The sequence below is a fragment of the Lonchura striata genome, chromosome 11 (assembly GCF_046129695.1).
Source record: "Lonchura striata isolate bLonStr1 chromosome 11, bLonStr1.mat, whole genome shotgun sequence".
NCBI lineage: Eukaryota > Metazoa > Chordata > Aves > Passeriformes > Estrildidae > Lonchura > Lonchura striata.
The window spans coordinates 5,013,767-5,029,540 of NC_134613.1; the positions used below are offsets into that span (position 1 = coordinate 5,013,767).

Here is a 15,774-nt window from a genome sequence, read left to right on the forward strand (position 1 = left end):
CAAAAATTACTTGCACATTTTTGTTTCTCTTTGAACATGCTGTTGCCACAGGCACTGTTTCAGTTTCCTGCTAGTACCAAAAATGAAACGTTTTTCCAATACAAAGCTACATAAAATGCTACCTAAAGCCTTGCCCTGACAGCCAAACGAGCCCTTGTTGTTCATAAACCTTAGCAGGCTTTGAGTAACAATGTTGTAGTCTATGTTCTTGATTATATCATAATAATAGATATATTATTGTTCTTGGTGCTTCTCAACAACAGCTATGGACAGTTGACAATTTTATGGGTGAGAAAATATGTATCACACTGCTGCTCTGGCTCCTTTGCCATTCATTTTTGTAGTTGTCACTTAGAAAAACAGCTCTGAAATTTGGTTCTGTTTTTAAGTGGCTTCAGCAGTTTCAGCATGAAGCATGAAGCACATGCTTACTCAGGCGTGACATGTAGGAAAGACCACACAAATACGGATCAGGTATCCAGCTGGCAATCTCAGGGCAGCTCATCTCAGCACTGTCACCTTATGAATATTGCTCTGCCTTCCTGCTTTTTCTTCACATGCTGTGCCCATCTAGTTTTTTTGGGTTTAGGGTGGTTTTCTGAAGGCTGATTTTAAAGCCCTGGGACTTTCAAGGGGGTGTGGGTTGTCAGACTCAAAGGTGGCCATTTTACAGCTTGTGAAGTCTCCTGTCAAAACCTGAAGCTATTTAAGTTGCTTTTCTCAACCACCAGTGGAAGCCTGTTGTATTGGCACACATCACACAGTCCTGAAGTCACATCTGCCTGGTGGCAGCTTAGCTGCAGGTGTTTAAAATAGCTCCTTTGTGCCTCATACCTTACAGAGATCAGAACTGCACTGCAGGCCTCAGGTGGTGCAACTCTGCATCGGATGCTACCCACGCCTGTGCTCCTTCCAAAATACTGCAGAGGCTTCTGAAAGTTGCAGGATGAGGTTTTTCCTGGTTTATGGTGGAGGCACAAAGTTCTTTCCATAAAGAAGAAAAAACACATGTACAGTCATTTTGCAAATATTTCCATGAGGTTTTTTACACCCCCAAGACATTGCAAAGATTGTGTGTACGTGTGTGTGCCTGTGTGTGTACGTGCCTTTTGTGGGGAGGAAAAGGAGATGAGAAGTGGGTGCTGAGTCAAAGATGTGATTTCCAGTTTTTTGCTGGCAGATATTTGTTTCAGCTCGTCCTCAGGTCACTCAGAGGAATGACCCAGCAGAAGATCAAAGGATGGGATGAATCTTTCTAGAGGATGCCCCTACCATGTGGTTCATGTTGGAATTTCAACAAGGACTCCTGCAGTCCTGAAACCAGCTGCCCTGGCCCTGGCCACACTAACACTTGATCAGTTTTCCAACCACAATCCCTCTAACTGGCCCAGAGAAAGGTCTAAAAGGTTTGGGAGTGGGATAGCAATTGTATTCCAAAACAAACCCCAGGGTTGAAACACAAAGTATGTTCTCTCTCTGAATGGCTGCAGGGAAACCTAGAAGCTGTGTGCAGGAGTACTGGAAAGTGGGACAAGCAGCACGCAGATATGAAGAGATGGTGTCAGCCTCCTGTCAAATCCATCTGACACTGGGCCAGTCCAGTCCCATCCATGCTGAGGTCTCAGGAGCTGGGACTGGTTAAAAGCTGGGTATGCTTTTTTCCCACTTGTGTACTGAGCAAGCAAAGTGGGACTAATTACTGGAGTAATTCTCATTGCTGCACAGGCACTAGTATTAAGCAAAGCCTCTGACACAGAAGTATTTCTTGATATTGAAATCAGAAGAAAATTATTCTTCTTTTGCAGCATTATGTGTCTGGAGTGCATTTCCATTTTGATGAAATTTCATTCATCCAACATGAAAAAGAAGTGGTGCCTCTGCACGGCCTATCATCATATTTTGCACCCTGTTCCTCTAACAGGAATGCCAGGCAGTGATGTAGGTAACCCCACTAAACCACAGCAGTTCTGAGTGCACGAGGGCAGCTCATGCAGCGTTCCACACATGGGAGCCATGGACAGAGGCCAGAAACACTCTCTGCTCCTGCTGCAGGGCCAGCCTTGCTGCTCCAGCAGCCTGACTGATCTCCTTGGTTTGGGGAGAGTCCCCGGAGATGATGGATTTGCACCTGCTACAAGGCAAGGTGCTCCCAGAGCCCAGGGGCAGCAAGAGGGGCAGTGGGATGTTCTCAGGCACCCACCTTGACAGCTGCCGTGGGGCAAAACTGCAAGAGCAGCCTCAAACTGCTGGAACTCAGCAAAGACATACAAAGCACCTCCTGGCCAAGTGGGAAGACCAATAGGACTAAAACCCAGCCTGGTTGTAGGGCCTTGCACCCACATAAATTTCATTTTTTGAACAAAGAATATGTTTTTCTAAGGTGCCAAATTTCAGAGCAAAACAGTTTGAAATGCTTTGAAAAGGCTTTTGAGAACTGGACTTGCCCTAAACAAAATCATCCCTTCCCCCAGGTGCTAGCACCAGGCTATCTGTTCATTATTTATTATTTACCATTCCATAGTTTTTAGCAGCTACTCAAAGATTGACAACTTGGTTCCACCCTGGTCTTGCACCCAGGAGGAAGGAAGTAACACATTTAGTACAATACTTTTTTTTTAAGAGAATAGAAGTTTCCTCCCATGTTGGGGGGAAGGGAAAACAGCAAATGAATATTTGTATTTCTTTATTAACCATAGAAACAGAACCACTTTCCTGAGTCACCAGTTACAGTTCCCCATTAGGTGAGATTGTCTCTTCCACAAAGCTGCCCCAGCCTCACCAGGGCTCCTTCGCCCGCCACGGCAGCTGTTCCAGCAGTGCCTCATCTTTCTAATGGATGGAAATACTCCTGCTACCCCTGGCTCTCCTTTATTCTCAACATGTCTTGAATGGATCCCTTGGAACCTCCTCTTCACTCCCCTCACAGCTGGTGTTTTCATGGATTGAGTCAGCCATTATTTTTTGGTTCCTTTTGCTCTGTTCTGAACACCTTCATCTAGTCTTTGCTCACCTTCTTCTTCCCATGAATCCATGTTTTGGGGGCGGAGCTGGACATGGCATTCCACAGTAATCAAAGCCATGAAGATGGGCTTAATTTTTATCTCATTTCTTCCAGAAATAACTTATCCAAAGTATTTCAGAGGTTAACTAACAGCACTAGGATTGAGGAGCTAGAGAAATCAAATACATTGCATTTCTGATGTTTTGCACCTGAGATACAATTACAAGATTTGTGTAAATGTGGTCCTGGTACCACTAAGAGAAATTGAGTAAGTTTTTCTTTTAACAGAGCACAAGCAGAAGAGAGATATGGGAAAGAGCTGGTTCAAATTGCCCGAAAAGCAGGAGGACAAACAGAAATCAAGTAAGGAATTATTATTATTATTATTATTATTATTATTATTATTATTATTATTATTATCATCATTATTACTGCAAACAAAATGATTTAGGAAGAAATACCAGACTCCTGCGTTTTGCCTGTGGATGAGGTCACAACCACTCATTTCAGTGCATTACACAGCTCTTCACAATGTATAGGGAAAGTGGGGAAACACCACAGTCCTTCCTTCACAGTGGGATTCACTATTTGTGAATAGCTCTATTTGGAAACTGATAGTAGGTCCTTTCCTTTTTTATTTCAAGATTCTTAACGTTTAATATTTTCTTCCAAAAGCAGACCAAGTGATAGGGAAAAAAGGAGAACGGAAAAGGTTGTGAAATGTTTAGGATGGTGGCTTGACAATTCTGGAAAGCTGGTGAACAGAGAGACTGTGACAGAACAAATACAAAGACCCCAAAAATCAGCTTCTGCAGCAGGAAAAATGGCTTAGCTTAGGAATACAAAATCTCTTTGAAGGGACCTAATTTGAAATAATTCAATGGAACTACTGAAATACACTAAGATGACATGTATTATTCTCTGTCTTCTCCATTACTATCTTAAATTATGTATAAATTGTGTTGGGAGGGGAAGATAGATGTTGGTATGGAATTTAACTTAATAAACACTGCTGATAAACTGCTGCTATTATTGATGGCAGCAGCAATAATGAGACATTTTGTCATTATTGTAACAAGTAATAATACAGTAATAAGGTGGCAGAGGATGAAGATGTGGGGTCACAGAAGACAATCCTGAAAGAGAAGACCTCAATCTAAACACAAACCAGCTCTATTGATCCCTGGGGCCTGCTCCCCTCCTCCATCCCATATCTCATTGCTTAATTGCAGGCTCCTTTCACATTGATTTATCACTCCCAGTGCAAGTGGTTTCCTGTCCATATTTCATGGGACAGTTTGACCCCAAAGCTTTGCCCTGCCATGGCAGACAGGTGCCAGCGATCCCCAAGCACTGCTGTGGCTTGGTGGGGGCACAGCAAGGCTGGCACAGACACTGCTGTGCCCACTCAAGTGCTGGGTAGTGCCAGGGGAATGTGCAAGGCTTCCCCTGCCAGTGCTCAGCTCTGCCTGGCCCCTGAGCAGCACCCAGGGATGCCACAGTCCCAGGAGATGGCTTCTGCCTTCCTGATGGCTCAGTTCACTGACCTAATTGGTGAAAAGGAAGGAGAAGAAATATTCTGAAATTAAAACATCAGGTTAAGAATGGATGGGTTCCTCTCAACCCAAAGGCTAAGATCAGCATTGCAGGATCAGAGAAAGGCTTTACCTCAACTCCTTTACTGGCAATACAGGGCAGGCAGTGCAAATGTGTTCAGCAACAAGCAGCTTTGGCTGCCTTCAGTGGGCAATTAGTGGACAATTCATGGGTCTGCCTTTTCCCAGGAGATTATGAGAGCTTGACTTAGAAGCAGAACCAAGTCCCAGTGTTGGGATATGGATCCACGTTCCTCTCAAGTTGGGGGAAGTTTGGACTTGGGCCCAGCACCACTTTGATCCAGCAATTTTATAGCTTGGCATGGAGGGAAGGCTGAATACACAAACAAAGCTGTGCTGTGGAGCTGATTTACTGTGTTTCCATAACCCACACCTGGCCAGGGAGAGACAGCTCTACACTGATGTTTTCATCCGAGCAAGTGTCTCACTGTGCCTGGTCTGAAGCAGAGAGGACACGTAGCTCTCTCTCATCCAGCCTCTTCTGATTGTTTAAGGAATTACACAGATAGTGAAGGGCATTGGTCCAGGGCAAACAAAAAATCAGAGAAAACTAAAGTCTGTCCAGGGCTGGAACAACAAAAGAAAATGCAATGTTTGGTTTTGATGCTTTAAAATTGTTGAATTTTCTGTGTCTGTGTGTTCTCCTCAGTGTGAAGTTTCTCTTTGTTTATATGACATTGATTGCTGGCAGCAGTTCTGCCCTCAAGGTCAGTCCTTCAGGGAGACTTGAGGGAGGGAATCTATGTACTCCCTATAATAAGAAAAGCTTGAAAGGACTGTGCTGCAACTGTGCCAGTGCATTTTTCCAAGTGTTTCCTCTTTATAGGACTCCCTATTTTCATCTAGCATACTAGGTCCTAATAGAACTACAAGTACTTGATAGGCTGAACAGGGCTGTTCACATCTTCAAATGCAGCTTTGGGTAGCAGTATTTCTTAAAATCTAATGTATTTGTACCTAAAACTTCCATCTGACAATCACCAGAAAAAAAAAAGAAGCTTCCAGGATTTTTTTGCAGACCTTCCTGTGCCATGCAGAGGAGCAGGAATTACTAATTTTAAATCACTCAGTCATTTTCTTGCTAATGGAAAATTATTATCCTCTAGTCTTAAATTTAGCCACCTTTTAAATATCTCAGATACTAAAGCTTTCTGTCACTTCTTCTGGGAAATTCACACCGCAGTAGTTCCTAATATCAGGAGGGTACCAGATACCTTTTCAAAAAATCTATAAAAGGAACATAAAAAATGCATCCACAACAAACACCCAAAACCTTCCAAGTATGAGCAAATTCCCAGAAGACCTTAAGAGAAACAGCTGCAAGGCTGAGGTTGATATTTCAGCACAGTCAGGGTAGGCACAAAACAAGGTGCAGGGAATAAGCATGATGAGTAAATGCCAAGCACCAGAGCAGCCTGGAGAAGGTGATGGCACACTGCACCAGGTAGTGGCCATTGCTGCAGAAAACACTTCTCTCCCAAGCCTCCTCTATATTTTAAAAGCTTTTATTTTTGAATCAAAGAAAAGAACAATTTCAACATTTTTTCAGGTTTGCTCCTTCTCACCCCAAATTTTGCTTCAGCTTGAGCAGCTTGCTGAACTCAGCTAAATGTATAAATAGATTATACTGCCCTTTTTTGTTCACCAAAGACACAGATGAAGGAATATGCTGCTGATTCTGAAGATTGTAGGGAAGGCTAACTGGAAGGTAACAGCAACTCTGGGACCACTCTCTCTTGATTCAAGAAGGCTCATGGTGACAGCAGCATCCAGATGCCATCCTACATCCCTGTGTGCTCCCGAAGCGTGGCTCCAGCTCCTCTGGTGGCAGCTTTGTCCCAAGCCTGGCAGGGACAGCTCCAGGCCAGGCACACAGGGCCCTTCAGTGCCAGCACCAGCAGTGACATCAGTGAGCTGGGGAAAGACATGTGGTGTGTCCTCTGAGGAGTCCCCAGGCCAGAAACGTGAGAACCACTCTGAGCTCAGGGCTAGCAGGGGACAGGAGTGACTGAGCCAGGGCCTCGCTGCTCCTGTGCACAGCAGGGTCAGAATTGGCCCTAGGAGCCCACAGGTCAGAATGTGTCTGACAGCACCAAATCCAGCAAGGCAGTCACACTGCACCTTTTCTTATTTTTAAAAAAAGCCAAGATGAGGTTTCTAAAAGAAGCTGGTGCTGGATTCCACTGACAGAGCAAATAAACATGCCAGCTTCCAGCTCAAGAAGTAAAAGTTCCCTCTAAGTGCTAACAGCCAAAGGACACCATCACTCAACAGGCTGCTGGTCCTTGCCAAAAGCACTGCACCTGGTACAGACTCCTTCCCTCAGCCCAACCCATGGCACAGCTCTCACTCAGCAGCTGCTACAGGCCTTGGCAAGCTCATTCCAATGCACAGAAAGATGCACACACTTCAATCTAAGACTACAAGAAGGATCACACAAGCTCACACTAACCCCTTCAGCTTACTATTCTGTCCCCAACACTAGATTCCCAAGGGAAGGGTAGAACAGGGCAAGCATATAAAGATATTTCTTCTAAATAATCTTCCAGCCATAGCAATCAGTAAGTTCACAGGATGCCACACCAGCAGCAGCTTTCTATGGAATAGCCTCTAGTATTTTCTTTTTTTTCTTATTTAAAGCCCTGAAACATTTTAGCATCCACTGAGTCAATAGATAATGAAATATATGCCTGTTATCCCACTTTTTAAACTAAAGAAATTAAATCTGCATCACCATTTCCTAGTCTCTACTCATAAAAGAAATTACAAAAAGGTGATGACAAACCTACAGCCATGTTTTCTTGGCAAATGACAGCTTATACCCATATCCAGCAGGGGAGAAAGAATTACAGGTTTTGAAGTTTGAACTGCAGCATTTGTACTCTAAGTGGTGTACACATGGGAGAGGATGTACAGAAACTGGGATTTTCAGCCAAGTTACAGACTGAGATCACAGTTGCAACTGCTTGCTGGGAGTGTGCACAGCAATGATGCCTCTCATGCTAGAGATGATTTTCAGCAGAGCTTGTGCCTTTAAGAGTAAACACCTTTCAGGCTGCAAGGTGCCTGGGAATTTCCATGCAGTGGCTTTGGGCAACTCTTCAGCACAGCAACATGAGAGCAGAATATGCACAGAGCCCAGTTCTCAGCTGCACGCTCAGCTTCAGCCAAACCAGAGCTTCTGGGAGCTCTGTTCTTCTGTAAAACAACTGATGCAAACGTGCACTAGCTGGTTAAATTCTGCCTAGGCTGACAACAGCTATTTCTGTCATTTGCTCTGCTTGTCTCTTCTCATGTATATGATTTCCTACATTTTTCATCCCTTTTTTCCACTACCATCTCCTTAGGACCTCGGGAAAGGGTAGTTCCTTCAAGCCAGTGTGTGCTCTGCTCTTCTCTGTGATGCCTGAAATAGAACATTTCAGTGAGTGTGAGGTGAGGGCATCTGTAATGAAATGCCAATTGCTGTTTCCCGTGGATAAAAATAGTTCAACTGTCACTTAATATACAAAATCCTCTGTATTACTCCACACAAAGCAGGCATTTTTGAACTGAAGCTAAAAGTCAGTGTGGAAGGTCACATCCTTCCATGGTTGCTTATTCTCCACCCAAATGTTCTTAACCCGCACAGAATTTATACACTAGCACTTTGAACTTTCAGGACTCTGAAAATGGACCTAAGCCTCTGCTCAGTCTCTGTTAAATTTCATCTAAACAAGCTCTCTGGTAATGAGGAAAGGCATTTTTGAGCAGTGCTGCTCTCTTTCTGAGAGATGTGAGGAAATTTAGTTTTATGTTAAAGGTACAACATTTGTTTGGACTGTTTTAACCTTTGATTTGGATGGCACAGCTCATTCTGGAGCCATAAGGGATCTAATTTGATGTCAGGCTTACAGGGAGGAGAAGGAACATGGAGATGTCTTCCTGTTTGCTCTCCTGCCCCAGTAAAGTCTGGGGTGATGTGTGTGCTCCCAGTGCCCAGCCCTGGAGTGATGACACAGCCCCCTTCCCCTCAGTTCAGGGCTGCTGCCACTCCTGACACATACCTGGAAATATCCAAGCAGCAGAACGTGGATACGAACCCCCACAGCACGAGAGGAACCCTGCACACAGGTTGCTGCTTCCATGAAAGCCACAAAACCCCAAAGCTGTCACTGAGCTCAGCCTGGTGCACAGTGCAGCCTGTGCAGCAGCTGACACCACAACTCGTGTGGCTCCATATCACAGCCCAGCTGGGAGCAGGACACAAATCCTTCCAGCTGCACTGACGGGTGTTGCCTTTCTGTTTATAGCTCCTCTGAGAACAAGAAAACATCCTGGCAAAATTCATTCTTCAATGTTTTTGCCACATGCCCACTAAAGAAGGCCAGCCAGTGCTGTGTGCCTGGCCCAGGACTGGCTCGTGACTCAGGAGCCTCCCTGTTAGAAGAGCAAAACTCCTCCTCTTTCATTTCTCTTCTGCAACACAGACACAGTCCCAGGTGGGAATTATTTGAGAGCAGATGATTTCAGACACATCTCCCCACACTTTGCTACCCCCACTGGATTTCACAGAAGGAATTGTTGGTAAAACCACTTTGGGTGTTCCCTGTGTGCCAGGAGGAAAGGCAGATGTTAAGGGTGGCCTCAGAGGGACTGTCACTGCAGGGGTTTCACAGCTCTGCTCTGGGATCCACGTTACTGGGGCTGAGGGTGGACAGGACTGCTGGGGCTGTCTCTAGGGCTCATCTGGCACAGACTCCTTTCTGTTTCAGAAAAGGTACTTTTAAAAATTACAAGAGCAACTGAACATTGTAGATTGTACCAGTGTCAGAATAGAAACCTACCAGAAAGGAAGGTAGGGTTATTTCACACTTCTATTAACCAAGCAAAGGTAGAAAAGAAAGAAAATTTAAAATTATCTGTGGTTTTCCGGTTAGAAGAACCTGTTTTACCTTCCTGTGTGCAAGATACAAGGGGACTCTCTAAATTACTCAGTTAACCCAGCGTCTAAAAGCAAAGTACTGGAAAAAATGCCCAAACGATCAAGCTTAAGGTTGAAAAAATTGCAACAGACAAAACAATGTGGTCCAACAGTGTACGTGGGGAGAATAGCTCTCACCCCAGCACTGCCAGTAACAGGGCTCTGCTAATTCCAGCTCTGGTGAAACAAAATTCTGCTTTTGATGGCTGTGGAGCAGGTCGAGAGAGCAATTCCTGATGGTCCCCGTGGCACAGAGGACTGCTCAGCACAGCCCAGTGTTTCAGCAGAAACAAAGAGAGAGAAAGCATAAAAAAGCATGAAAAGCCAAAGCAAGGCGTAAGAATATTGTGGCCACTAGATGGCAAAGCCCGCCCGGAGCTCCGCCTGTCCCGTCCAGAATTCACTTTGGCAAATCCAAACTTTAAATGTACAACAGGGAGTCCTTTAACAAACACACAGAGTAAATTTGTGTGCGGCCTTATTTTCAAGGAGTGGTTTAACAGTCTTCCAGAATGTATGTGAAAATCTCAGAAGTGAACAATTAAAAAAAGAAAAAAGGTCAGTTTTTCAGTGGTGCTTGAATTGTTTTCAACCCTAGGTTTTCTAATTTTCTAATTTAGCCACAGGACAAACACAAAAAAAATCAATTACCACCAGAGTGTTAAGCAGCAGCATCTGCTGAGGGTAAAACACTATTTCAGAGTGTCCAGGAGAGTGAGATGTCCTCACTTTGGATGCCTCAGAGTAAAGCCCATATCAATCCCACTAGAAAGCCAAACCCACTCAGAAGCAATCAGCAAGAGGTGCTGTACATCTACACCAGCACCGACAGAAATAAAACTCATTCATATATCAGCTACAGGAGTCACTTCCATTAAACCTGTGAAGCACTGAAATATTTCACTGATATAATCAGAACATCCAGGAGCAAATCTATAGCACTGCTGCTGCAGCCCAGGAGTCATAAAGGGAGTCCTGATGGATCCACAGGCCAAAATTTGATTGATTTATTCTCTCCCACGTGTCTAATTTGGCATGATGACATATTTGCTGTCCCTTTAAGCCCTGGAAGGATGTAGGGATCCAATTCACTGATTTTAGAAAATTATTATAAAAATAAGGAAGGAAATGGCTTAAGTATATTTCAGCCTACTTGCACCAGTCAGCAGCTATGGAATTGGCTGGACAAATCCTTCATACAAGGAAGAAAAGGCCATTAGAGACCATGCAGGGGAGAAATTGATCCCTCTTTGGGTCACAGCCAGATGCATTATTGCTCCAGAGACCCCCTTGGCCTCACAGAGAGCCAGCAAAAGGAGAGCAACTCCACGGGTGGCTTGTGGCTCTGAACTGCTCTGGGAGCTCAGGTGCCTGGAAACCAAAAAAGCAGCAAATTGCTTTTGTCTTCGATATATACTGAGAAAGTGCTATTTTTCATTACCCACTACAGCAATTTTGTCAGTTTTTGCATAACTTGAATCACCAACAACAAAGGGGAAAAAAAATCTCTGAGAAAGAGAAATTAACATAGAATGCAAAGAGTATGTCCAGTTTTCAACTGCCCTCTGGTTTTTTTAATTCCAGTATTTATCTGTTTCAGGCATGAAGTTGTTAGCACATTCCCCATCTCCTATTGGAAATTACTGTCTGGAAAAGAAAATTTTATTCCTTGTACATAATTTTTTTTCAAAATAATCCATTAGAAAAAGCTATCTATTCTGATATCTATCTGATATCTGCTGATATCCAACTTGTCTTTTAATGTCAAGCTTTTAATTAGCTGAAACCAATACTGCTTGTTTCCTTTGTGGCGTGAAAATTTAGTTTCCATCAAAATTTCACACCAGACAAACTTCCTAAAAAATAAACTTCAAATGTGTAAGTATTGTTGGGAAAATACTTAAAAATACTCAATTTAGAATGTTCTCCCTGGCTTATCTTGGGAGATTCATGACAATCTAATTGAAATATGAAAAAAGTAGAACAGCTTTGCTTTTCTGTCTGAAAGTCTTTTCATTGTATTTCTACAATGGGTTTCCAGGCAGTTTTTGCTGAGGACAGGCCCAACCTTTCCCCTCATTTGTGCATATTTCTTCTGCCTGGCAAGGCAGCCTCACTGCTGGGAGAATGTTTGATCAGCAAACAGATTTCCAGCCTAATCGAACATAGGGCAATTAGGATCCCTCCTGTGCCTCGTGGGGCTCCCGATGGCCCCAGAAATGCAGATTTCCCTGCCCAGCTGTGGGTGCTCACGGCTGGGAAGGACAGCAGCCTCTCCTGGGCTCTCCAGCAGCTGGGGAGATTTGGGGCTCTTCATTCACCAGCTCTTCCCTTATTCCTTCCAGGAACAGCACACTCTGGGGCTTGAAGAGATCATTTCTAGATCTGAAAAGCTTCCAAGTCCCACCCCAGCCCTGGCTTCTGTGCATGCAAACGTCCTGCCAGCCTGCACATGCAGAGCCAAAGGAATGTATTAAGTTGAAAATGCTTTTACACACCTTGTGTTCTCTCATCCCATCTGTGCTGCTATCTCTGCTGCCTTCTAGTACTGGACTCTGCCCTAGCCAAAGACAGGACAGCAATCTGAGATTGCCTCTCGTGTCCCCGGGCTGCATCCGGCGGCTCCGAGCGGGGCAGAGCGGCCCGATCCTCCTGCCGGGCTCCGGGATGCGGCAGGAGCGGCGTGTGTGCGGGGCAGGAGCGTGCCCAGGGAGCGATGGGAGCAGGATCCGTGCCCAGGGAGCGATGGGAGCAGGATCCGTGCCCAGGGAGCGATGGGAGCAGGATAGGTGCCCAGGGAGGGATGGGAGCAGGATCCGTGCCCAGGGAGGGATGGGAGCAGGATCCGTGCCCAGGGGGAGGGATGGGAGCAGGATCCGTGCCCAGGGGGAGGGATGGGAGCAGGATCGGTGCCCAGGGAGGGATGGGAGCAGGATCGGTGCCCAGGGAGGGATGGGAGCAGGATCGGTACCCAGGGAGCGATGGGAGCAGGATCCGTGCCCAGGGGGAGGGATGGGAGCAGGATCCGTGCCCAGGGAGGGATGGGAGCAGGATCCGTGCCCAGGGAGGGATGGGAGCAGGATCCGTGCACAGGGAGGGATGGGAGCAGGATCCGTGCACAGGGAGGGATGGGAGCAGGATCGGTGCACAGGGAGGGATGGGAGCAGGATCGGTGCACAGGGAGGGATGGGAGCAGGATCGGTACCCAGGGAGGGATGGGAGCAGGATCGGTGCACAGGGAGGGATGGGAGCAGGATCGGTGCCCGGGAGGGATGGGAGCAGGATCCGTGCCCAGGGAGGGATGGGAGCAGGATCGGTGCCCGGGAGGGATGGGAGCAGGATCCGTGCCCGGGAGGGATGGGAGCAGGATCGGTGCACAGGGAGGGATGGGAGCAGGATCGGTGCCCAGGGAGCGATGGGAGCAGGATCCGTGCCCAGGGAGGGATGGGAGCAGGATCCGTGCCCAGGGAGCGATGGGAGCAGGATCCGTGCCCAGGGAGCGATGGGAGCAGGATCCGTGCACAGGGAGGGATGGGAGCAGGATCCGTGCACAGGGAGGGATGGGAGCAGGATCGGTGCACAGGGAGGGATGGGAGCAGGATCGGTGCACAGGGAGGGATGGGAGCAGGATCGGTACCCAGGGAGGGATGGGAGCAGGATCGGTGCACAGGGAGGGATGGGAGCAGGATCGGTGCCCAGGGAGCGATGGGAGCAGGATCCGTGCCCAGGGAGGGATGGGAGCAGGATCGGTGCCCGGGAGGGATGGGAGCAGGATCGGCGGTGCTCGGCAGACGCGGTGCGGGCACCGAGGACAGCGATGGGGCCGCACGCAGCGCTCCGCCCTTCAGGTTTCGCTCCACCCTTCAGGTTACTGCTCCAAAACCCCAATTCCCCAATTCTTTCCTGTCTACCTGCGCGGTGCAGGACGAGAGAAGGGCTGTAAACGTTCCCGGTCACAAATACAGTTTGAATGAGGGTGCACAGAAGGAGTGGTGCAATTCCCTGCTTCATGGAGCATTTTATTGTGTTTCCTGATGGTAACAGATTGATGCTATTGTGCTTGTTAGCATGGTCAGCTTTTAGTACGAGGCCATTAAGGGTTTTATCTCTGTGTGGATCTTTGAGGTTCTGAGGGAAAGTTTTCCCCGGATTTCCAACACATCCTTGGAAGCCAATACTAATAAAGTGTCTTGTTTCTGTCCCACAGCACACTGAAGGAAGCATTTGAGATGCTCAAGCAACGTAAGTTATTCCTTGTTCCCTTCTGACCTGGCAAACACAGGCACTCAGTGTGTCCATCCTGTTCCCCACACCATTCCCAGCTTTTCTTTCACAGCCTGTAGTATAAAGAGGGGAGGAAAAGGATGCCTAAATGTGCCCAAGGCTCAATGAAACCCTTTCACACACACAAAATGCTGCACTGAGAGCCAACAGGACACTGTACCTGATCACTAGCACCTGCTGTTTACACCAAAACTGCCTCTTGAAAAGCAGCTACTGGACTGAGATATTTTTAGGGCCTGGGTGGGGGAGTTCAGTGTTTCTGGAACATGCAGGGTTCCATTTCAGAGGCACTGGAGCTGACAAATGCAGAGCAGTTCCCAGCCATTTCAAACAGCAACAGCCAGGTGCTCTGAAATTCAATCCATCTTGGCTGATCCTAGAAAATTATCAGCATGCAGCCTCGTCTAATGACTGACCACTGCTGGCAGCTCCCAAGAGCAGCGACAGCCCAGCAGCACAGCCAGGGATGGATGATGGAGGCCAGAGCTCCTTCCCTCCCTCTGCACAACTCCTGACCCTCAGCCTCAAAGGAAGGGGGCAGCTGGGGTGAATGGGGCCATGAAGAAACACACTCGCTCTGTTCTTGAACCTTCAGCAATGTCAATGCATACAGAAACACAAGGGAGACCTTTTTTAAGGCTGTCCTGCTTGTGACAACTCATAAGGCAGTCACATCACAGAAACATCTCCAAAAAATGTGACTTTGAAGACCTTCCCACTAACTGAATCTGAATTTTGATTTGCTTTAGAAATTGAAAGTGTTGGAAACTCTCATATCCAGCTGGCAGTAATGCTGAAGGAAGAGCTGAAAGGAATAGAGGAGTTCCGAGAAAGGCAGAAGGAGCAAAGAAAAAAGGTGAGAAGCTAGAGAAATGTTGAAAGCCATTGGGTCAATGGGCTGTGCTGATGATCTGTCTCCAGCCACAGGCTGGGAATTGTGCAAAAGATGATAAAGCATTACCAGCGTGCCCTGCTCCCTCTAGAGACGAGACTGAGGAACAAAAATCTCTTTCTGATCCCAGCTGGAAATAAAGCAGTGCTCTGAACTCAGAAGCCAGAGGCTTTAGTCCCTTTTGCTCTCTCTGGTGTAACTGCAGATGCTGTTATTATTATTTCTGTAAGAACTTAATCCTTCCTTTTATCTTTTTTATACCCTTGTTAATGGTTTTCTTTGCTATGACCCTGCACAATCTCCAACACCAAATAAAGGAGTAACACAAATGTTTAAAAACATGAAAGCAAATTAATGTCATGCTGAATGCAACAGCAATATATGCTGAATTCCAAATACATGGAATAAGTAACATCTAGCTGATGCTGTATAATTGAAAATGCATATAACCAGTACCCAGTGCCATAAAAACTGTGTGTCTACAAGCCCCTGACACACAGGAACTTGGAATAGCAAAGAATTCTGAATACGAAAGTGGGTGAAACCAGTGCTGCTACTGAGATTTGAGGCCGACAGTGATCTGATGAAGCAAATGAGGCAGTGGGCACCAGGTTCATCAGTGTTTGTCCCCCATTCCCTTTGCACTGGGATGTGCAGAGAGGCTCCCTCCTGCTGAGAACTGTAAGCCTGTAACTGGACTGGGAATAGTTAGAGGGGCCTGGGGAAAAAAAAAGGAAAAACTGCTTTGGAGTCCTAGATAAGCTTTTTTCTCTGTCCAGCATGTGGCTGGATGGTGTCAGCAGTTTTGGTAACCTCCCAGAATGCTGCGATTTGTGTTGCACTGTAGCTGTCTCAGGACTGCCCAATGTGAAACAAGCATCTGGGTGGCCCTGGAGAGAGTTTTGCTTGAGCAGAACGTAAAGATTAAAAGATCAAAAGTCCCCCTGAAGAAAGCCAGTGAGAGCATATCTCATTGTCACATAAAGCTGGGCATCTCAGAACTAAAACCATGGAAGAG

The 15,774-nt window shown here is 46.4% G+C and overlaps 1 protein-coding gene across 1 annotated transcript in view; it reads left to right on the forward strand.

Annotated features, from left to right (window-relative positions):
• The window catches only part of PSTPIP1 (proline-serine-threonine phosphatase interacting protein 1), a 48,053-nt gene that overhangs the window by 16,927 nt on the left and 15,352 nt on the right, over nt 1–15,774 (forward strand). Inside the window, exons 3-5 of the mRNA XM_021543408.3 lie at nt 3,290–3,364; nt 13,788–13,822; nt 14,614–14,720. Coding sequence (XP_021399083.1) covers nt 3,290–3,364; nt 13,788–13,822; nt 14,614–14,720 — 217 coding nt within the window. The remainder of the gene's footprint in view (nt 1–3,289; nt 3,365–13,787; nt 13,823–14,613; nt 14,721–15,774) is intronic.